General features: G+C 53.6%; 1 protein-coding gene across 1 annotated transcript; it reads left to right on the forward strand.

Annotated features, from left to right (window-relative positions):
• Nucleotides 1–4192: 4192 nt before the first annotated feature.
• Nucleotides 4193–14134, forward strand: LOC138824222 (rho-related GTP-binding protein RhoD). The gene is made up of 5 exons (XM_070017894.1): nt 4193–4381; nt 8764–8851; nt 9565–9674; nt 12570–12704; nt 13634–14134. Exons 1-5 carry the CDS (start codon nt 4262–4264, stop codon nt 13799–13801), a joined length of 621 nt encoding a protein of 206 aa, XP_069873995.1. The 5' UTR covers nt 4193–4261; the 3' UTR covers nt 13802–14134.
• Nucleotides 14135–23073: the final 8939 nt, after the last annotated feature.

A 23073-nucleotide genomic window follows, 5' to 3' on the forward strand; every position in this document is an offset into this window, starting at 1 on the left:
AAAAGAAGGAAGGAAGGAAAAGAAAGAAAGAAAGGGCACCAGGTGCTGGTGCTCACACCCGTAATCTTAGCTGCTCAGGAGGCAGAGATCTGAAGATCACAGTTTGAAGCCAGCCCAGACAGAAAAGTTCATTAGACTTATCTCCAAGTAACTACCAGAAAAACAGAAGTAAAAACTGGCTGAAATGAGACAGTCTCAGCCTTAAGTGAAATAAACCAAGAGAGAATGAGACTCTGAGTTCAAGTCCCAGTATCTGCACCAAGAAAAAAAAAAAAGACAGGAATGTGGGTGCTAGAGGCTCACCCTATAATCAGTCCTAGCTTTTCAAAAGGCTGAGATCTGAGGACTGCATTTTGAAGCCAACCTGGGCAGAAAAGTCTAAGATGCTTCTCTCCAATGAACTTCCAAAAAATTCAGAAGTGGTAGAGCTGGGGTTCAAGTGGTAGAGTACTAGCCTTGAGCACACACACACACACACACACACGCACACACACGCACACACACACACTGCATAAGCACTGAGGTGAAGCTGTGAGGCACTGGGCTCCTTCTCTATCCATTCAATCCAGACTGTCCCATCCCCCAACAAGACCAACAGAGGTGAGGCAGCAAGAAAAGCAGGGCAGGTGGTGCTTGTGCTATGGTCCTGTACACAGGTGGTTGTGCTGTGAGTCTCTTCTGTCTAGACCTGCGTCTGCTGCTTCCTTGCTGTCTGTGTGCCACAGTCCCTCCCTTCCCAGGGCCTCTGTCCCCAACGTAAAGAATGAGAGTGGTGGACAGGGTAAACCAGTCCAAGTTGGAGCATCTCTGACTTTTGGGATTGTGTGGATGGGTCTGTAATCCGAGGCCCTGTCTGGATTGGAGGACCTGCTCCTAAGGTGCAGGACCACATATCTGAGGTTCTGTATTCTAGCATGCACATCCCAGCCCACAAATCAAGACCCCAATCCATCATCCCCAGAGCAGGAAGTCCTGGTAGAGACCAGAGAGGCCACATGGGGGTAGCAGAAAGCCAAATAGCCTCAGCCAAGGAACAAGGGGGTAGTGTTGTCAGAAAAATGGGGTAGAGGGTCGAAGACTAGGGTTATGTCCTTGGAGCAGCCGGAAGGGGGGCAGTTATCTGAGACCTCCATGATGAAGCCATGTGTTCTGTGCATTCACTTTGGCAAGCATTTATTCCCTCATTCATTTCTTCAGTTTGTTTCTCCTCCTATTTTTTTGGTGCCAGTATTGGAGCTCAAACTCAGGGCCTCATCCTACCACTTATGTACTTAAAGCTAATACTTCACCACTTGAACCACAGCTCCCCTCCAGCTTTTTTTTTCTTTTGGTGGTTCACTGGAGATAGAGTCTCACGGACTTGCCTGCCCAGGCTGGCCTTGAACTGCCATCCTCACACCTCAGCCTCCTGAGTAGCTAGGAGCCACCAGCATCCCAGCTCTTCTTTCTTTGCTCCTTTCCTCCATTCCCCACTCTGTACTTTTCCTTCCCTTCCCTTGTTAATCCAGCCAGGTTCCACTGGACCTAACACCCAGAACCACAGCTGGCAGTTAAAGTCCAGTGATGAATCATCTGAGGTGGTTGTGACCTGGCTGGGCCGGGCCAATGCTGTTGAGCGCCCTCCCCACCCCCACCCCCCCACCCCCACCCGCCCCCCCTCCCCTCATCTGGAAGAAGGCACAACGTGGCAGAAATGCATGCAGCTTGGCTGCTGCCTCTGATCTTCTGGGTTCTCAGGACAATAGACTCTAGACGGGACCCATAAAGAACTGTGAGCTTGGGGCCTCCAGAAGGCTAAGTCACCCACAGGCCGCAAATCAACAGTAAAAACAACATTCAGTTCTCTGGCCAGGAAGACTGTGTGACCCAGGGCCGCCTCCACACTCCACAAATAAACCTCTGCAAAACTGTGGTCCAGAGCCCAGCCGTGTCTGAGAATGAGGACATTTCCTGCCAGCCAGGGCAGGCTGTCATGACCTAGTGACTAGGAGCCTAACTTTTGCTTGGTTGGCACTCTACCACTTGAGTCACCACACCTCACTTCCAGCTTTGCTTTTTTGCTCATTATTTTGGAGACTGAATCTCACAGACTTTTTTTTGTTTAGGCTGGCTTCAAACCACAGATTCAGATCCGATTCCCAAGTAGCCTGGATTACAGGCGTGAGCCACTGGTACTGACTTAGCCTGCCTTTCACAGGATACAGCATTGAGCAGCTGGTTTTGACACCCAGAGACCACATCCTGGCTCCCCATTTTGGGGTCACGCCTAGGTCCACATTTCAGTTTGACCTCTTACTAGCTGCTAAGGTTCTACAAGAGGCTTGCGTCTCTAGGCCTTGGGTAACTCATCTAGTGGGGTACCATCCCCACTGCCTGGTGGACCCCGCCAGCCCTACACTCACAACTCATGAATGGCGCTGTTATTAGGAAACTGTAAAGTGTGACAGCAATCCAGTGTGTCATTACAGCGATTATCTCTATAGCAACCAAGGCTTGGGCCCGCCTCTCAGCGACTCCGCCCTCATTCCAGCCCCACCTGTCTTGCCACCTGGCTGAGTGACAGCACGGGCGATGACGAGGCAGACAGATGATTGTGGGACTCAGGGCCCCACCACACCTTGGGGTGGGAGCCACACACCCAGCCCCGATGCCAAGCCCTGCCCAGCCCTCCAGCAGTTTCGGGGAGGAAAAGGCTCCTGAAGGGTGGAGCTAGCGTGAGCTTTCCTCCACCCTAGTGAGGAGGGCCTGGCTGCAGTTAGGCACAGATGACACCCCACCTCTGAGTGAGCCTCGCCGGCAGAGCCTCCGCTCCCGGCTGCCTCCGGCCTCCTGGCACCACGGTGAAGGCCAAAAGAGGCTGAGGGTGCTGTGTCACCTGCTCAGCTGGGCGTGTCATGCGCGATGAGGTCATGACTAGGTTCATGAAGCTTCTGGAAACAGCTGGTCCAAGTCCTGGATGACGCTTGTGCCTGTTGTTAAAAAGATCTCAATTCTGGCCACTAGGAGGAGCAGGGGGTGGGTGACAGGAAGTTTCCAGTTCAAGACTAGGTTGGTCTCGGGTGCCCCAAGTGCTCCACCATCTGGGCACCAGCCCCGCTGCCAACTCGCACCCTCTGTCTGTGATGCCGGAGGGAAGAGGAGGGAAGGGCGGGGTGGGCACCTCGCTCACTCTCCCCACCATACCTCTGCAGTGCTGTCCTCTCAAGTCTGCCCTTAGCCTGGTGCCGGTGGCTCATGCCTGTAAGCTAGCTACTCCAGAGGCTGAGATCTGAGGATCGTGGTTCAAAGCCAGCCAGGGCAGGAAAGTCCGTGAGACTCTTATCTCCAATGAACCACCAGAAAACTGGAAGTGGCGCTGTGGTTCAAGTGGCAGAGCGCTCGGCCTTGAGCAGAAGAGCTGAGGGACAGCGCCTAAACGGACTCTATCTCCAAAATAACCAGTGCTGATAGCTCACACCTGTAATCCTAGCTACCCAAGAGACCGGAGAATCACAGTTCAAAGGAAACCAGGGCAGAAAAGTCAGTGAACCGGCAAAAAGTCCCAAGTGGAGCTGTGGCTCAAGTGGTAGAGTGCCAGCTTTGCGTGAAAGAGTCAAGGGGCAGTGCCTAGGCCCTGAGTTCGAGCCCCGGTACCAGCACACGCACCACACACACGTGTGCGCACACTCCCATATACACACACAGCGTGTGCGGGAGGCATGGCTCCGTGGGTAGAGCGCCAGCCAGGCAAGCCTGGGCCCTGAGTTCAAAACCCCAGGAGTGAGCACATTAGGTAAAAGAAGACTCGGCGCTGGCCGGGCCCGGAGAGCCCCCTGGGGGCCGGGCCGCCCTCCGCACGCGGCCCGCGATCACTCATTCACTCATTCATTCATTCAGCAAAGATCAAAGCGCCGCCGGCGGCCCCCGCCTTCGGGGGGGGGCAGGTGCGTCCTTTTCCTCCCCGTCCGCACCGGGGCCCCGGCTCGTCCTTTTCCGCCAGGGCCCGAACACGGAGCACCGAGCACCCGGAGCACCGAGCACGGAGCACGGAGCACCGCGGACGGGGCGCCGGCCGCAGGGAAGGGCGGGGCGCCCGGCCTCCGCACCTGGGGACCCCGGCGCCCGCGCCCGCCCCCCGCCCCGGCCCTCGGCCGCCCCGATCCGCCCCGATCCGCCCCGATCCGCCCCGATCCACTTCCTCCCGCCGCCCCGCCCCTTCCACATTCCTGTCCCGCCGGCCGCCCCGCGCCCGGCCCGGCCCGCCCGGCCCCGCGCCCCCGGGATGAAGGCGGCCCAGGCCCCCCGCGAGGACGCGCCGTCCGTCAAGGTGGTCGTGGTGGGCGACGGCGGCTGCGGGAAGACGTCGCTGCTGCTGGTCTTCACCCAGGGCGACTTCCCCGAGGTGAGTGCCGCCCGCACACACCGCGCCGGGCTGCGGGAGCTGCCCCCCCCCGGCTCGCCGCCCCCCCCCCCCCCGCTCTGCCCTGGGACGGTTATCTATCTACAAAGGGGAGGGGGCGCATGGCACCCGCCTGGGAGAGAGGGAGGTCGTGGGGACCGAATTAGGTTACCTGGGTGCCTAGCAGGACCTAAAGGCAACCCTTGGGGACCCAGCTTGGCCACGGAGACAGTGAACGCTTAAACCTGGCACGATTCAACTCATGTCCTTGCCACTGAATGGCTGTGTGCCCTTGGGGTAGTTCCTTACCCTCTCTGTGCCTTTGCACAGCAAAGACTGACTGAAAGTTGGTCAACAATGATCCTTGGGAGACACCATCTCTTCTCCAGCCCTTGTCACTATAGGACACATCCAGCTCCCTACTTAGGGCAAGAGAGGATGCCAGCTCTACAGCCGGACGGCTGGGTTGGAGCCCCAGTGCCCCTTGGTAACGCGCTCAGCTTCATGGGCAGAGAGGCCCTTGGGGCGCTGAGGTAGAGTGAATGCAAGGCTGGTAGACAGCTTCTCCTGTGCCTGGTACATCCGGGCACTCTGGGACTGTTCCCCCCCTCTGGGGTTTTCTCAGCAGATACCAAATGCCAGCTGCTGGGGCCCTGGGGTTGTGTGAGGAGTGGGGTCCTAGGAGCCCATGTGTTTGCTCCTCTACCTTCCTGTCCCAGCATCCTCTGGGGTGGAGTGGGTAAGGCTGCAGGCAGCGTGGGGTCTTCCCACCTGCCAGCCAGCCACAGGCTCTGCAGGTCACAGAGTTGAGGTCGCCTCCTTTTTTTTTTTTTTTTTTTTTTTGGTTGGTCGTGGAGCTTGAACTCTGGACCTGGGCGCTGTCCCTCAGCTCTTTAGTTCAAAGTGAGCGCTCTACTACTTGAGCCACAGCATCACTTCCTGTTTTCTGAGTGGTTTAAAGTCTCAGGGACTTTAAACCCGGTTGGCTTTGAACCTGATCCTCAGATCTCAGCCTCCAGAGTAGCTAGGCTTACAGGCGTGAGCCACCGGCGCCTCTCCTTTAAAAGCATGTTTCCGGGCCCCCCCAGGTGTTGCCCGTGAGAAGCCAACCATGATGGGAAGAGTAGCGGGGAAGAGTACCACAGGGGTCCAGACAGGACTTAGGCCTCACCAGAACCAAGACCTGATGTCCTAGATGGTGACTTGGTTAATGAAGAGGGGCTCTGCCAGTTTCTGAGAGGTTCCCCTGTGGAAATGGGCACTGAGCAGTCCACACACTGGAGGGCACTGAGGCAGCCAGGGGGCGCTGGGGGATGGCTCTTCCCTCCTGGGGACTTGCGGTTCCATGGCACAAGAGAGGGCTTTATTTTGTTTTTGTTTGTTTTGAACTATTGCCTTTTATGTAGCCCACGCTGACTTCAAACTCTTAATTTCCTGCCTCCAACGTGTGAATGCTGAGCTGCAGGTGTACAGCCGAGTCTTCTGGGTTGTTTTTGGTCTATTTGGGCCTGTACTGGGGTTTGAACTCAAGGTCTTGAGCTTTACTATTTGAGCCTAGCTCCAGTATTGGCATTCTGGTGGTTAATTGGAGATAAGAGGACTTTTCTGCCTGGAGTTGGCTTCAGATCCTGAGCTTCACATCTCAGGCTCCTGGGGTGGCTAGGATTACAGATGTGAGCTGCTGACACCCAGTGGCCTCTGGTTTTTACAGATTCATAAGATTCAAGACCGAGAAAAAGAGGCTTCACACTGCAGAGGGGAAAACTGAGATCAGAAAGGTAGCCTGCAAGCCAGGTGCCGGTGGCTCACACCTGTAATCCTAGCTACTCAGGAGGCTGAGATCTGAGGATCATGGTTCAAAGCCAGGCCGGACAGGAAACTCCGTGAGACTCTTACCTCCAGTAATCCACTAGAAAACAGGAAGTGGCGATGTGGCTCAAGTGGTAGAGTGCTCCCCTTGAACTGAAGAGCTCAAGGACAGCGCCAAAGCCCAGAGTTCAAGCCCTACAACCACAAAAAAAAAAAAAAAAAAGGTAGTCTGCATGCCCAGCAGGGCACTCTCCACAGCCCAGCGCTGTGCCCGGCCTCTTCTGCCAGGCACCAGCAGCTCCTACCCACTGCTGAGAACAGACATCAGGCTGGAGATTTGGCAATACTGGGGTTTGAACTCAGGGCCTCACCACTTAGTAGCCAGGCATTCTACCACTGAGCTACCCAGGAAGACACTTCACTGTAGCTCAAGCTCAAGTCAGAGGGAGCAAGGTAGAGAGTATGGCACTAGGAGATCCTCGCCCTGTGCCCTAAGACCATTGGGAACAGGCAGCCCCTCCAGAGGTGTCCTGCCCCGGAATCCCTGACACCCTCTCCTGTAATGGCCCCCTGTCCATCCTGAGGCCTGTATGGGTGGACCCATCTCTGCCTGGGCTCCCCAGAGAAGATGAGGTGCTTACTGGTCAGGTGGAAGCAGGGAGGGGACCGTGGCTCTGCCCCTGGGGAAGGAAAGGTCGAAGAACCTGACCGAAGTTATGGACTAAGTCTCCAAGATCACATTTCAACGGCTAGCAGAATGGCTGTATAGCCATCCAGAAGGACTAGGGACCTAGCCCCCTGCCAGGAGCTGGAACCGGGGTTTGGTCTCCTCAGGACAGGCTGATGGTTGGGCTCTAGAGCCACACAGTGTTGCCCCAAGCAAGACGATTGCCCTGACATTCAAGGTCACAGGGTCAGAGATTGTGGTGTCAATCCTACCTGTGCCTCCCAAGAGCTCAGAGGCAGGCCGCCCAATCAGCTAAGTAATAAACTTTCACAAGGGGACACCTCCCCTCCCCCCTTTTTTGTTTTTTGTTTTGGTCAGTCATGGAACTTGAACTCAGGGCCTAGGCACTGTTCCTGAACTTTTTCTCTTTTTTTGGATCTGGTCATGGGGCCTGAACTCTGGGCCTGGGCGCTGTCCCTCAGCTCTTCAGCTCAAGGCTAGCGCTTTACCACTTGAGCTACAGTGCCACTTCCGGTTTTTTCTGCTTATGTGGTGCTGAGGAATCGAACCCAAGGCCTCATGCATGCAAGGCAAGCACTCTACCACTGAGCCAACTTCCCAGCCCTGTTCCTGAACCTTTTCATTCAAGGCTAGTACTCTTATCTACCACTTTGAGACACAGCACCACTTCCAGTTTTTCTAGTGAATTGGAGACAAGAGTTTCACAGAGTGTGTCCTGGCCAGGCTGGCTTCAAACCTCCATTCTGAGATCTCAGTCTCCTGCGTACCTAGGATGACAGGTGTGATCCACCAGCACGCATAACACCTTCCCTTTTGAGTGACAGGGCTGATCAAGGCCACACAGCTAGTGGGTACCAGAGCTAGAGCCTAAGCCAGAGCCATCTAAGCTAGGCACCAGTGTCTCATGCTTGTTATCCTACTCAGGAGGCTGAGATCTGAGGATCAGGATTCAAGACCAGCCCGGGAAGAAAAGTCCATGAGACTCTTATCTCCCATTAACCACTAGAAAACCACAAGGAGAACTGTGGCTCAAAGTGGCAGAGTGCTAGCCTTGAGCAAACAAAAGCTCAGAGGCTACACCAGGTCCTGAGTTCAAGCCCAGGATTGGCAGAAAAAAGAAAGAAGGTTGGGAATGTGGCTTAGTGGCAGAGTGCTTGCTTGCCTAGTATGCATGAAGCCCTGGGGCAAAAGAAGCTCAGGGACAGTGCCTAGGCCCTGAGTTCACGCCCCAGGACTGGCAAAACAAGAAGAAGAAAGAGGAAAGAGAGAGAGCGAGAAGTGAATGAACATATAAATGGGCGAAGGATGATTCTGTCATTCCAGGAGGAGGGACGCTCAATTCTAGGGACTTTAATCTTCTCCTTAAATCCTGGAACAGAACAAGGCCAGGGAAGGTGGGACCTGTTAGGTTTTTAAAAAGAAGGTAGCCAAGGAAGAACTGCACCACGCACGTGGTATTCAGGTAAGGGGTAGGTTTATTCAGTGGACCTGCTGGGACCAGGCAAGGTTGGCACTCCACGCGGCTGGCAAAAGAGACGTCTGGCCCCGGGTTTGGCCTTATATAGGGTAGGGGGGCAGGGAAGGGTGTGTCCAGGTAAAGGTTGGAGGGATCAGGTTGGAGAAAGGTGTGGCCGCATCAGATTAAGAAGTGACCTCAGCGGATGAGGATGTGACCTCTTCCAGGTGTCCCAGTTGCCTAGGTAACGCAGGTACTGGGCGAGGTCTGTTCGCCGTCCAGGAATGGACCTTACAGGACCCTTGCTGGCAGCTCCCCTCCCCCCCGCCCCCAACACACTGCAGGCTACCTAGGAATCCGCAGGGGTGGCACACGTGCCCGAGGTTCTGGCCTGCCCCTCCCCCGCCTCTCACACGCTTCCTTCCTCCTCAGGGGTACGCGCCCACGGTGTTTGAGAAGTACACTGTCGATCTGCAAATGAAGGGCAAACCTGTCTGCCTCCACATCTGGGATACAGCAGGTGGGTGTGCTGAAGTTGGGAAGAGGGGGGCTTCTGTGGCCTCCAGATGTCTGGGATAGGGGCCTGCTAGGCTTTGCACCCCAACTTCGGTCATGGGGTTTGAACTCTGGGGCCTGGGCGCTGTCCCTGAGCTCTTCAGCTCAAGGTGAGCACTCTACCACTTGAGCCACGGCGCCACTTCCAGTTTTCTGGTGGTTCATTGGAGATAAGAGTCTCACGGACTTTCCTGCCCAGGCTGGTTTTGAACCTCCATCCTCAGATCTCAGCCTCCTGAGTAGCTAGGATGACAGGCATGAGCCACCGACGCCCGGCTCCCAACTTCAGCTTCTCTAAAACTCCCAAGGGTCAGCTCTAGGCTAAACTCAGGGGCCCCCAGCAGCTCTCTCCCTTCTATGGGGGCTAAGTTGTCTTTCCTGGGGTTCTACTTGCCCTTCTGCCTCACCCCAAAGCCCTGGGCAAAGCAGACGTGGGGAGAACAGGCCTCAGTTCCTCCGGGCTGCCCCCCGCCCAGCCTCTGCCTTGCCCCCACTCAGTCCTTCTAGAACCTGGCCTCTGGTCAAGGGGTTCCCAGGCCAGGGACCACCTCCTGCAGGCAGGCCCGGTAGTGTCACCCCAAAGATTCTCCACGTGAGGGCACAGACGCAGGCCTGGTCCACAAGCCCGTCTACCCCTGAAGCTAGGGGGAGTCTGAAAGGAGTCCCCCCCCACACCAGGGCAAGATGACTATGACCGCCTGCGGCCCCTGTTCTACTCGGACGCCAGCGTCCTGCTCCTCTGCTTCGACGTCACCAGCCCCAACAGCTTCGAAAACGTCTTCAACCGGGTAGGTGCCGGATGAGGTGGGTACAGTGACCATGTCCAGGCTGCTGTGCACTCTACCCTTGACTGCCAGTTATCAGAGGCCGCTGCCTTCGGTGGTGTAGACCAGGAACTCTTCCGTCCATACACAGGGTGGCGGAGGCCTAGAGGGGTGCAGTTACTTTCTTGGGGTGAAGAACTTGATGGCATGGGTCCACCTTGTGCTATCCTGCAGGGTTTGAACTCAGAGCCTCTTGCTGACTAGGCTTCTGCTGTACCTCTGAGCCATGCGAACTCTGGGCCTGGGCGCTGTCCCTTAGCTCTTCAGCTCAAGGCTAGCGTTCTACCACTTGAGCCACAGCACCACTTCCGGCTTTTTCTGCTTATGTGGTGCTGAGAAATTGAACCCAGGGCCTCATGCATGGGAGGCAAGCACTCTACCACTGAGCCACCTTCCCAGCCCCACCATTTTTGTTTTCTTGGTGCTGGTGCTAGGACTTGAACTCAGGGCCTGAGTGTTGTCCTTGAGCTTTTGTTTTGTTTTGTTTTGAAATTTGTTCTTTTGCTCAAGGCTAGCATTCTGCCACTTGTGCCACGTTGCCACTTCTGGCTTTTTTGTGTGTGCTTAAGCGGAGATAAGAGTCTCACAGACTTTGCTGCCCTTTTGGGCTGGCTTTCAATCATGATCCTCACAGCTCAGCCTTCTGAGTAGCTAGGATTACAGGCGTGAGCTACCCAGCCTTTGATTTATTTATTTTTTGTATGTTTTCCCTATTTTCAGATGAGGTCTCACTTAATCCTTGATCCTTTGGCCCACACCTTCCTCATAGCTAGGATTCTAGGCAGGCGCCATGGAACTCCAGAACTCCAGCTCTTTCCACAGTAACTCTCTTTGAGAATACTGAGTGACCCAGAGCTGGCTGTTTCCCAGCCTGTGCCTGCCCATGGCAGCCCGCTGGCTGTCAGCAGCCTTTCGAGGTGCCTCCAAAATGGCATGTGGTCCCAGACTGTTCACAGTGTTCCTCTGCCTGGGCTCTGGCCCCGCCCCTCACCTAGTGCGTCCAGGACCGCAGACACACAGTGACGCATTAGTAATGAGGAAGGATGCCGGGACTTTTTTGCCTGGCAGCACTGGGCTATGAACGCACGGTCCTGCTCTCTACCCCCTGAGCCGCATCCCTCATCCTTTTTGCTTTTGTTTTATTTTGTTTTTCAGATGGTGTTGTGGTTGCTCATGGGGCTTGAACTTACCCTGCCTGGGTGCTATCCCTGAGCTTTTTCACTCTACCACTTTGACCTACAGCGCCACTTCCAGTTTTCTGGTGGTTCATTGGAGATAAGAGTCTAATGGACTTTCCTGCCTGGGCTGGCTTTGAACCTTGATCCTCAGATCTCAGCCTCTTGAGTTGCTAGGATTACAGGCAAGATCCACCAGCACCAGACTGCCAGCTGGTTTTTTGTGTTTTGTTGTTGTTTGGTTTGTTTTTTTGTTTTTTTGTCGGTCGTGGGGCTTGATCTCTGGGCTTGGGCGCTGTCCCTGCACTCTTCAGCTCAAGGTGAGTGCTCTACCGCTTGAACCACAGCGCCACTTTCGTTTTTCTGAGTGGTTTATTGGAGATAGGAGTCTCTCGGACTTTCCTGCCTGGCCGGGCTGGCTGGCTTTGAACCGCAATTCTCAGATCTCAGCCTCCTGAGTAGCTAGGATTACAAGTGTGAGCCACCAGTGCCTGGCCCAGCTGGTTTTTGAGATAGGGTCTCTTTAACTCTTTGCCCAGGTTGGCCTTGAACCACAGTCTACCTGCCTGTGTTTCCCCAGTAATAAGGGTTACAATGCATGAGCCACTGCACCTTGCCACAACATTAGGATCTTATACATAAGCAGGAAGATATTGAGTTTGAGGCCAGCCTGAGTGAGGGTTAACAGCCTTGTCTCAAAATTAAAATAAAAAGCTTAGCACTGGTGGCTCATGGATAATCCTAGCTATCCAGGAGGCTGAGATCTGAGGATCTTCATTCAAAGCCAGCCCAAGCAACAAAGTCCGTGAGACTCTTATCTCCAATTAACCACTAGAAAACTGGAAGTGGCACTGTGGCTCAAGAGATAGAGCACTAGCCTTGAGCTGAAGAGCTGAAGGACAGCGCCCAGGCCCAGAGTTCAAACCCTATGACCAAAAAAAAAAAGTGCTGGGAGCATGGCTCCAGTGGTAGAACCAGTGAGCAGCATACATCCTAGGAATGGAAAGCCACTGGCCCCTGGCTGTGGTGCAGACCAGAATAACCTCTCCCTCCACACAGCTACGGTGACACAGGGGGGGCCTCCCTTTAATGAACCAGCAGTTAAGGTAGACAGCTGTGGCTGCCATTTTGTGAGCAGATTTTTTTTGGGGAGGTCCGGTCGTGGGGCCTGAACTCTGGGCCTGGGCACTGTCCCTCAGCTCTTCAGCTCAAGGCGAGCACTCTAGCACTTGAGCCACAGCGCCACTTCTGGCTTTTTTCTTTTTGCTTATGTGGTGCTAAGGAATCGAACCCAGGGCCTCAGGCATGCAAGGCAAGCGCTCTACCACTGAGCCACCTTCCCAGCCCAGATTTTTTTTTTTTAATGACTATTTGGGCAGGGTGCTGGTATCTCACACCTGTCATCTTAGCAACTTGGATAGTTGAGATCTGCAGGAACATGGTTCAAAGGTAACGCAAGCAGAAAAGTCCATGAGATTCAATCTCCAAAATAATCTGCCAAAAGCAGGGCTGGGGGCCTGGGTCAAGTGGTAGAGCACCAGCTGAGCAAACAAGCTGAATGAGGGCAAGGCCCTGAGTTCTTTGCACCCTGAATAGTAGTGGTGCTGGCCGGGGCAGCAGCAGAGTGGCCTTCTGAGGGCCAGAGCTCCCCATATTTCACCCCCACCTTCCCCGCCCTCTGCAGTGGTATCCTGAGGTGTCTCACTTCTGCAAGGACGTGCCCATTATCGTAGTGGGCTGCAAGACTGATCTTCGAAAGGATAAGGTGCTGGTGAACAGGCTGCGGAAAAATAGACTGGAGCCCGTGACCTACCACAGGGTAGGAAGCCTAGCCTGGGGTTGGAGGGACGGGAGGGGCACCTGCCTGGTGGGGAAGGCTGGGAGAGGGAGGGGAGGGAAGGGCCCCATGCTAGCTGGAGTACAGAACTGCCAGGCTGAAGTGGTATCTGAGATGCTTTGGAATGTTCCACCCAGAGAAGGAAGAAGAGAGTTTGCATGCCACAGTTAATCCTAGCCTAACTAAGCCCCCACCGGAGACAGGAAAACAGGCCCGTGGGGATGGTCCGATACTCAATCTGTGGCCCCCTCTCGTTGCATGGGGGCCTGGGGTCGTTGGAAGTTAATGAATTGGTGAGTTGAAAGGCAGAGATCTGTCAGGCATGGTGGCCTCTGACCCCACTATTTGGGAGGCAGAGGCGGGAGGACTGAGTTTGAGGCCAGCCTGGGCTACAGAGGCAGAGACCAGCACTGAGACAGGAAACAGCGCGAAGTGCAACAGAATGCTGGTCAAGCCATGTACATACAGGAGCTGAAGATTCTCTAAAAACAGCACCGCCATAGCCAGTGGCTCACACCTGTCATCCTAGCTACAGGAGACTGAGATCTGAGGATCGTGGCTTGAAGCCAGCCCAGGCACGAAAGTCCGGGAAACTCTTAGTCCAATTAAGCACCAAAAAAAAAACTGGAAGTGGAGCTGTGGCTCAAATGGTAGAGCACCAGCCTTGAGCAAAAAAGTCTCAGGGATAGTGCCCGGGCCGGAGTTCAAGCTTCAGTACAGGCACACACGCACACACACACACACACACACACACACACACACACGTGTGCTTGCACACGCACAAGTCCCCACCTTTCACTGTTGTCCCACAGACTCCCTATGTTGCTAAGAGGGCAATAGGAAGACACCCCCCATCCCCCCCATGGCCACCCTTTTCCCTCACAGTAATCCCCTTGATGTCTCCCTGTCAGGGCCAAGAGATGGCAAGATCTGTGGGTGCCGTGGCCTACCTCGAGTGTTCCGCTCGCCTCCACGACAATGTCCACGCCATCTTCCAGGAGGCAGCCGAGGTGGCTCTGAGCAGCCGCAGTCGCAACTTGTGGAGACGCATTACCCAGAGTTTCTGCGTGGTGACCTGAGCTGCTGTCCCTGCTCTGGACTGCCCTCACTGCCCAAGAAGGAGCCTGGGGCCGACTCTGCCAAGTAGGCTGGACCCAGGCACCAGGCCGGACTTCCACAGATGAGCACTGGGAACTTAGAAAAGGGGTGCCCCAGGACCCCCAGCCCTGGAACTGTTAGCTGAGTCCCAGCACCCAGATCTGTACCATCATCCTGAGTGGCTTTTGCAGCCTGGACGGGCGCCACCTGGTGGCTGCTCCCAGGGTTGCACCTGCAAGTTCTGCCAGAACCCACACTCTACCTCTTCCCCTCCTCCCTACCTGTAAGTGTAACACTAAAATGACACCCCTTGCCATCTGTGTCCTGCCTCTTGCTTCAGAATATCATTATATGCATTCCACAGTGGGCAGGAGTTCAGCCCGCACAGGCAGTGGAAGGGGACCGCTTGCATCCAGGCCTAGCTTTATTATGTTCATGACCTTAAAAAAGTTCTTCCGGACCTTAGCCTCTGTAAAACAGGATCAGAAACTACATCATGGAGCTTTGGGATGAGTAAGAAGGTCCTGAGGGCCAATGCATGCAGAGAGCTTAGGAGGTGTCTAACACAAAAGGTATGCTCTAATTTATCCAGCCTATTAGACTTCTCCAGAGAAGCAGAACCAATAGCACGTGCACACACACACCACAATGGAAGGTATTTAAGAAATCAGCTCATTGTTAACTGGGACTGGTAAGTCTAATTCTTGTAGGGCAGGCTGTAATTCAGGTGAGTTGGAGTTGCTATTTAACATCCACAGAGCAAAGGACTGCAAACTCCGGCAGAGTTTCTGGGTTTTTGAATTGAGGCAGAATTCTTTCTTTAGGAAACCTCATTCTTCTCTTAAGTTCTTCAGATGATTAGACAAGGCCCACACATGCTGTAAAGATTCTCCTGTTTTATTTAAAATCTACTGATTTAACCAGGCTCTAGTGACTCACTCCTGTAATCCTGCTTACTCAGAAGGCTGATATCTGAGGATTGTGATTTGAAGCCAGCCAGGGTAGGAAAGTCCAGGAAATTCTTATCTCCAATAAACTACTCAGAAAAAGCTGGAGTGGTGCTGTGGCTCAAGTGGTAGTGTGCTAGCCTTGAGCATAAAGAGTCTAAGGTCAGCCGGGTGCTGGTGGCTCACGCCTGTAATCCTAGCTACTCAGGAGGCTGAGATCTGAGGATCACGGTTCAAAGCCAGCCCAGGCAGGAAAGACTGTGAGACTCCTATCTCCAGTAAACCACCAGAAAGCCGGAAGTGGCGCTGTAGCTCAAGTGGTAGAGCGCTTGCCTTGAGCTGAAGAACTGAGGGACAGCACTCAGGCCCAGAGTTCAAGCCCCACGACCGACCCCCCCCCAAAAAAAAAGAGTCTAAGGTCAAGCCCCAGGAGTGGCAAAAAGAAGAACAAAAGCCAGATGCTGGTGGCTCAGGCCTCAGGAGACTGAGAACTGAGGATCACACCAATTCAAAGCCAGTCCAGGCAGAAAAGTCCATGAGACTTATCTCTGATCATCCAACAAAAGAGGTATGATTCAAGTGGTAAAGTACCAGCCTGGAGCAAAACAGTTAAGGGACAGTGTCCAGGCCCTGAGTACAAGCCCCAAAGTACTGCCACACATGCACGTGCACATACGAACACAATCTTCACTAGGATTTGGGCCTTACTGAGAACTTGGATTGTGTTTACCTTACTGTGAAAAAAGCTTGAATTTCAGCCCAGAGCACCTGGGTATGGAGTAGATTCGTGTAGCTCTGGCTACCATTTATTTCATGGTTTGCTTCAGGTTTAGCCCTCCCACACGAGAGTTCATTCAGACCACAAAAGAAGCTGAGCCAGATGAGAGGACAAAGGAAGGAGAGGCCTCCTTTAGGAAGTGGCTCCCCCTAAGTCCTTGCAGATTTGAAGTATTACTGTGAGTGAGCTTCTTACAGAATTGGTGCCCAGGACTGTCCAACACGAGGACCCAGGCTAGCAAGCTCTATCCTGGACCTCAGTCCTAAATGCCATACTGCAAATGCCAGCTATGGACCCTGCCTTTTACCCACGTATCCGGGCTCCCAAGGAGCTCACCACTTAGGAAGACCAGAAAGCCCCGGACAGTCTTGCAGTCTAGGTGATTCTCACACCTCACCTCCCTTCCTCCGCTCACCATCACTATAGCGCTTGAATGGGGCCTGAGGCTGGGGGACCAGGTGGTTTGCTCCCAGTCCCTGCTGGTTGAGAAGGTCAGCTGGAGGAGTCAGGCCAAGAAGCAGGCTGAGTGGCGCAGGGGAACCTCACCGAAGAGTCATGAACTTGAATGTATTGGGTTCCTGCCAAGTTGGTTTCAGAGAAGGACATGGTGGGCAGAGGCAGAGGTGAAGTTCAACTAAGGACATGGGCGGGAAGGTCAGGGTCAAGGTGAAACTATTTCCTTCACTCTGTGGGTAAAGAGGAAATGGGTTAGGTCAGGGAACTGGAGGGCCCAGAAGTGTCCTCCAGTTGGGGGAGACAGACTATCCAGCCTGGGGGGGAAACGTGGCTAGAAAGGCTCATCCTTGCCAGGGAGGTGTGATTGACCTTGCAGCCCTGGCTTCTTCAAGAGGGCTCTTTAGTGTGTGCATATGCATGTGTGTATGTATGTGCATGTGCACACTAGTCCTGGGGCTTAACTCAGGACCTGGCTGGTGTCTCTTAGCTTTTTCATTCAAGGCTGGTGCTCTACCATTTGAGCCACACCTCCACTTCTGGTTTTTTGGTGGTTCATTGGAGATAAGAGTCGTCTCACAGGGCTAGGAAGGTGGCTCAGTGGTAGAGTGCTTGCCTTGCATGCATGAGGCCTGGGTTCGATTCCTCAGCACAACATAAGCAAAAAGAAAAAAGCCGGAAGTGGCGCTGTGGCTCAAGTGGTAGAGCGCTAGCCTTGAGCCGAAGAGAGCTGAGGGACAGTGCCCAGGCCCAGAGTTCAGGCCCCACAACCAGACCCAAAAAAAAAAAAAAAAGTTGTCTCACAGACTTTCCTGTCCTAACTGGCTTTGAACCATGACTCTCACGTCTCAGCCTCCTGAGTAGCTAGGATTGCAGGCATGAGCCACTGGTGCCAGGTAAGGAAGGCTTTTTTTATTTGCTTCCAGAGTTGATCACCTGCCTCCATACTGGTATGCTAGCTCTAAGAACACAGGCTGGGTTCAGTGGAATCCCCAGCACCTCAAAAGTTCTGGGCCTCAAAATGCTCTTAAGCCCAGAGCTAAATAAATGGGAGCAGATAGGGAAGGAGTGTTGTGAAGCCAACTCGGCTGCAAGCCCTCTCCTATCTGCCTAGCATCCCCTCTTGCGCTCCCTGGCTCCAGGCTCTGGGTCTCCCCTGCCCAGGAGATCTGGTATCCCCAGTTGGGAGCTAGGACTATCCCGTATTATCCAATGTCTCTCTAGGCCTTGTCCCCAGGGCACCTCAGCACCACACCCAAGAGCACCGACCTCCCCCCAGACCATGTCTAGGCTCTGTTTGTTCCCTGCTAATATGGCCTTTCTCAAAGTCTTGGTGGAACAATCCTTCAGGGTCTCTCCTGTTTGGACATGTTCCCCAGGGAAGCAGGGCCCAGCCAGCTCCCAGTGCTCACAGGCCGAAACCTCCATCCTCTTCGTGGGCCTCTTGACCTAGAATCCCGCCCTGTCTCCCCGCTGGGAGGGGAAGGGCCTGGCTGTGGAGTCTTTGGACGGGACATTGGTAGCAGGAGAAGGTGGTGGGAGGGGGGGAGGCGGGAACCAGGAGACCAGTTGGGCAGCTGTGTGCAGACATCCAGAACAAGTTGCTACAAGTTAAGGCTTGGTGGCTTGTGGGTTGGGAAGCCTTGTGTGAGGCCTGCAGAAGGGGTGGAGACACAGAGATGGGGGAGTGTGGAGAATTCAACCTCTCCCCCTGGGTGAGAAATAGCAGAGGAGGCCATCGTGTTCCAGAGGCAGCCTGTGTCCCCTGTCCGGTGTGTCAGGCCCTCTCTGGTGCACTCCACAGCCATCCTGGTTGACAGAAGAGAGCACGTGGGGGGGGGGGGGGTCCTGTGGGAAAGCAGCTCCTCCCTAATTCAACACCATCCCCCCCCCGCCCCCTTTCAGTTCCTCTCAGCCTTACGGGGGCAGGCTGAGGCCAGTCAGGGCCAAGAGCCACAAACCACAGGACCTCCACCCAGCCTTGGGGGGTGTCTGCTGGGAAAGGGGGGTAGGGGAGGGAAGCCCTGGCACCTCCTCCAGGACTGGCTACTCCTTGGCATCCCTGGGGGAGGGGGAGGCAGGGCGGGCCCCCTGTGAGTCACCACGCACTGGGGAGGAGGTGGTGGCTGATGAGAAACTTTCACGCCCTGCTCTTTGCTCTCTGGGGCCTCTTAGCTCCCGGGCCCATCCTGTGGAGCATGAAAAGCCACGGAGCTCAGGAAGGCATCCCGGAGCGGAGCCAATGAAGCCTGCAACCAAGCCAAGCAGCAGAGGGCTTTTTTGTTTTTGGTGGTGGTGGTCAAGGGGCTTGAACTCAGGGCCTGAGTGTTGTCCCTAAGCTTTTTTGCTCAAGGCTAGCGCTCTACCCCTTGAGCCACACTTCCAGTTTTCTGGTGGTTGATTGGAGATAAAAGTCTCCAGGACTTTCCTGCCCAGGCTAGCTTCAAAGGACAATCCTCAGCTCTCAGCCTCCTGAGTAGCTAGGATTACAGGCGTGAGCCACAGCACCCCGCATTGGCTCCCCCAAGCTACAAACTTCTTTTTTTTTTTTTTTTTTTTTTGGTCCAGTCGTGGGGCCTGAACTCTGGGCCTGGGCGCTGTCCCTCAGCTCTTCAGCTCAAGGCTAGCGCTCTACCACTTGAGCCACAGCGCCACTTCCGGCTTTTTTCTTATGTGGTGCTGAGGAATCGAACCCAGGGCCTCAGGCATGCAAGGCAAGCGCTCTACCACTGAGCCACCTTCCCAGCCCATAAGCTACAAACTTCTGATGAGTAAGGTTAGATCATTATTCATTTTTGTGCCAGTACTGGGATTTGAACTCAGGGCCTAGCTCTGTTCCCTTAGCTTTTTTCACTCCAGGCTGACATTCTACTATAATATCAGGCTGTAGACCCCCACCCCCAAAGACCACCAGGGAACCCTCACCGATGTAAATGCACGAGAGTCGTTTATTACAACTTGAGCCAGACTCAAAACTCTTCCTGACGCAGCAGGTCCAAAATGTGAGCCCCGACCCCTTGTCCAGCAGGGTTTTATTGAGTGTACAGCAGGGGGAAGGATCATTACAACATTGGTTATGTGACTGGTCGGCGGTTCGTGGGCGAATCTTGTCTCAAGCTCATTGGTTAGGGGTATAATCATGTCTAGTAAGGGTAGGGGCTTTCCAGCTTAATGGCTACAGGATAGGTTAAAGTATATATAGCAAGCATGTCATTGGTAAAGGTAAGCAGGTAAGCAGGGCTAACTACAGGAATGCCCATTCATTGCCCTGTCCTGAATTGCTTCCCGATGGGGTTGGGGGTGACTGATCCAGGCAGTCTGACCTCTTGGACTGTACTGATACTGTTACATTGTCTTGGAGCAGGCACTAATACTTATTATCCTCCAATAAACAGATGACAGATGTTTTCCTTATAGTTTCGTTACTGCTGAACTTAGTTTTGGTCTCTCACTACTACAGGAGACATGACTCTACTTGTGACCTTTTGCTGCTTAATTGGAGATAGGAGCTCCCAGACGTTTCTTCCTGCTCTGGCCTCAAACTTCAATCCTCAGGCCTCAGCTTCCTGAATCATGAGGACTCACTATCAGGGCCTGGAAAGGCCTCCCTCTATAGCAGAGCAAACAAGTTCAGAGAGAACAAGAGCAGGACCTAAAGCAGGGAGGAGTGGGGCTGGGCACTACTCGGTCATGGAAAGGAGGAGCAGCGGTCTTCCTTGTAGACCTGGCCACAGTGATGGACCTTGACCAGCAGAGGGCAGCAGGGATCAGGAAGAGGAGCCGCTCCCATCCTGGAGGTGGTAGGGCCTAAGTGGAGAGCTCTGTGCCCATCCCACCATGATTTTACTGAACAACATCTGAGGCCTGGGGTGGCCAAATGGCTTGAGTGTTCAGCCCATCTGGACGAATCTAGAATGCGAATTGTCCTGTCCTGGAATCTGGGTCTAAGAACAGAGAGACATGGGTTTCAATCCTGATTCTCCCCACTCCACTCCAGAGATTGGAGTCAAGTATGCTGGCAGCAACAAGGGCCACAGAGATGTGGGCATCGCAGCCTGAGCCCACAAGCCCCAGGCCACACCACACTGCCTCCCTAGTGGAGTTTAAGCTTCTGGGACCCAGCTCTGGTTGCTTTTTAAAAAATGAAAAGAACATTGGGTACCTACGGCTCATGCCTGTAATCTGAACTACTCAGGAAACTAAGATAGGAGGATCAAAGTGCATAATCAGCCTGGGTAGGAAAGTCCCTGAGACTGTTATCTCTAATTAACCAGCAAAAAGCTGCAAGCGCATGTGGGGTTCAAGTAATGAAGCACCAGCCTTGAGCAAAAAAGCTAATGGACAGTGCCCAGTCCCTGAGTTCAAGCCCCAGGAGGAAGGAAGGAAGGAAGAAAGGAAGAAAGAAAGAAAGAAAGGAAGGAAGGAAGGAAGGAAGGAAGGAAGGAAGGAAGGAAGGAAGGAAGGAAGGAAGGAAGGAAGGGAAAAAGAAAGTCATTATAACCAAAATTACCTAGCTACCAGAAGTCCTTTTTATTAGTGGTTGAGCGAAAGGGAATTGGAGCCTCGGTTCTCCTTCAATCCCATTCTTATGTAAATATTCCAGGTGTGTTTCTCCTCTTTTCCAGGCCCTAATCACTTTGAAGAGGTCGGTTTCTACCTCCTAAAGTCAGGTGTTGGCGCCCTGGTACCCCGGTAGCTGACAGGCTAACCACAAGTTTCAGAGACCGAGATCCACCCTTCTTAGCCTACGAAGTTTCAAGAATGCCTGTGAATACCAGGTGTAACGCGGTGTGCTTTAATCCCAGCACTGGGAAAACTTGGGCAGGAGGATCTGGAATTCAAAAGCCAGCCTGGGCTCTCCAAAAATAAATCCCTGTGGGCTAACATAAGACCCTCAGGGAGCAAGCTCACAAGTCTCGAAGGATAGTTGCGTTCCTACCTGCTAGAGGGCTTCTGGTCCTGAAAACCAGCAGCTCCCTGGAGATTCCAGGGGGAAGTCCCTAGGGAGGGGCGTTCTAGAGGTGTAAACAAATCTGGCCACACAGAAACTATAGAGATGTAAATAGCCTCTGACTGGTTCTTTCACTCTTTTCAGTTTCAAACCAAACTTTCACTACACTTTGTTCAAAGGGGCTCAATTTAGAGCCCCAGACTAGTCTCCTATCTTCTTGTCCCCGGGCTGACAGTCAGACTAGAAGATAGCCTAACCCCTCCACACCCATCCTCAACACACCCAGAGGCTTTCGAGATACAGACTGGAGCAGCTTCCAGGTACTTCCTCAAGATCGCTGGTTTCTCTCTTACAGACTTGTTTTCCTTAGCAGAAGAGATTCTGGCAGACCTCAAGAGCCTGCTAGAGGGCAGGGAGGGGACCAGAGAATACTGGGGGGGGGGGGGGGGTTAGAGGAGGTTGAATAGGACTAGTCATACTTTATAGGAGTATGGAAATGTCATAATGAAACCTGTTATCTTCAACAAGTAATACATGCTAATAAAAGATTTAAAAAAAAAACTTGCTAAGAGCCTGGCTGCGTGGCTCACGCCTGTAATCCTAGCTACTCAGGAGACTAAGATCTGAGGATCTCGGTTCAAAGCCAGCTTGGGTAGGAAAGTCTGTGAGACTCTTATCTCCAATTAACCACCAGAAAACTGGAAGTGGCACTTTGGCTCCAGTGGTAAGGTAAGAGTGCTCGCTTGGAGCTGAAGAGCTCAGGGACAGTGCCCAGGCCCAGAGTTCAAGCCCCATGACCAAAAAAAAAAAAAAAAAAAAGTTACTAGATGTATGCTTGTAGGCCAATCAGTGAGAACCAAGGGAAGCAAAAACCAAGTTTACCCCACCCCCTCCTCCAAAGCTACTCCAAAATGACTGTCTCTTGTGACACCATGGTTAGTGCCTGTCCTGCAGGGGAGGGGGGTACTGCTGGAGCTTGGAAGGAGGGGGCCATGTACCTCATGAGTTAAGCTAGAATTCGAGTGATCCCCCCTCTGACATCTGCCCATGGCTGCAACCACTACCTACCCGCCAACTCATCCAGCTGTGACCTCTGAGAAGACGCCGGAGCACTGGTGGGGCTATAGCTCTAAAGCAGTATGACTGCAGTTCAACAAACTTGTCTCAGGCCCACCTTTGCAGAATAGCATGTCAAACCTGAAATGTGCAATCCTGAGTTTTCTCCAAAACAGCCTGCAGCCAGGCACTAGTAAACTCATGCCCGTAATCCTAGCTCCTCGGGAGGCTACGAAGCGCAAAGCCAAGCCAGGGCAGGAAAGTCCTTGAGACTTCTCTCCAATTAACCACCAGAAGTGGGGCTCAAAGTGATAGAGTGCTAGCCTTGAGCTGAAGAGCTGAGGGACAGTGCCCAGGCCCAGAGTTCAAGCCCCAGGACAGACAAAAAAAAAAAAAAAAAAAGCCTATAAAGAAAAAGTCACTGAAGGCTGACATTCTTTTCTCCAGAACTGATGACTCTTTTCTTCAGTCCTTGCGCGCTGTCCTGGTCTTCCCAGAGTCCCGCCCCCCTGTAATCCACTGCTGTCTGGAGCCCCGGATGTGGCGCTCTGCCATGGTACTCATGCCAGGCCACTAACTACACAGGTGTGCGAAATCAGCAAGCTAGCAAGCTCTAGATGCAGCCTGAAACCAAGACAGATGGTAGCTGGCACAAGAATGTGCCTGTGGAAGACTGTTCCACCGCATCTCCCAAGGTTCCCCAGCCGGAGCCAGCCCTAGTGGCCCATGTTAGTCACTTCCCAGACAACCCTGTCTACATGGTCCATCAGCCGGATCTTTCTAAGCCGCTAGCAGTGGGACCACAGAGCTCTTTGGCTTTTTTCCTTCGCAGATTCTTTTCCTTCCTTGTCTTACTCTCCACTTCCTATCAGCGTTTCCAAGGATCACTTCCTAACTATGACAGTCTTCAACGTAGGGTGGCTTGCTGGGGAAGGGATCGCTAACTTTATAAGGGGTGTGGAAGTGATTATCAGAACCCACACTTTGGGGCTGGGAAGTTGGCTCAGTAGTAGAGCACTTGCCTTGCATGCCTGAGGCCCTGAGTTCGATTCCTCAGCACCACATAAG

This window comes from Dipodomys merriami, unplaced genomic scaffold (assembly GCF_024711535.1).
Source record: "Dipodomys merriami isolate MVZ:Mamm:240054 unplaced genomic scaffold, mDipMer1.0.p SCAF_128, whole genome shotgun sequence".
NCBI lineage: Eukaryota > Metazoa > Chordata > Mammalia > Rodentia > Heteromyidae > Dipodomys > Dipodomys merriami.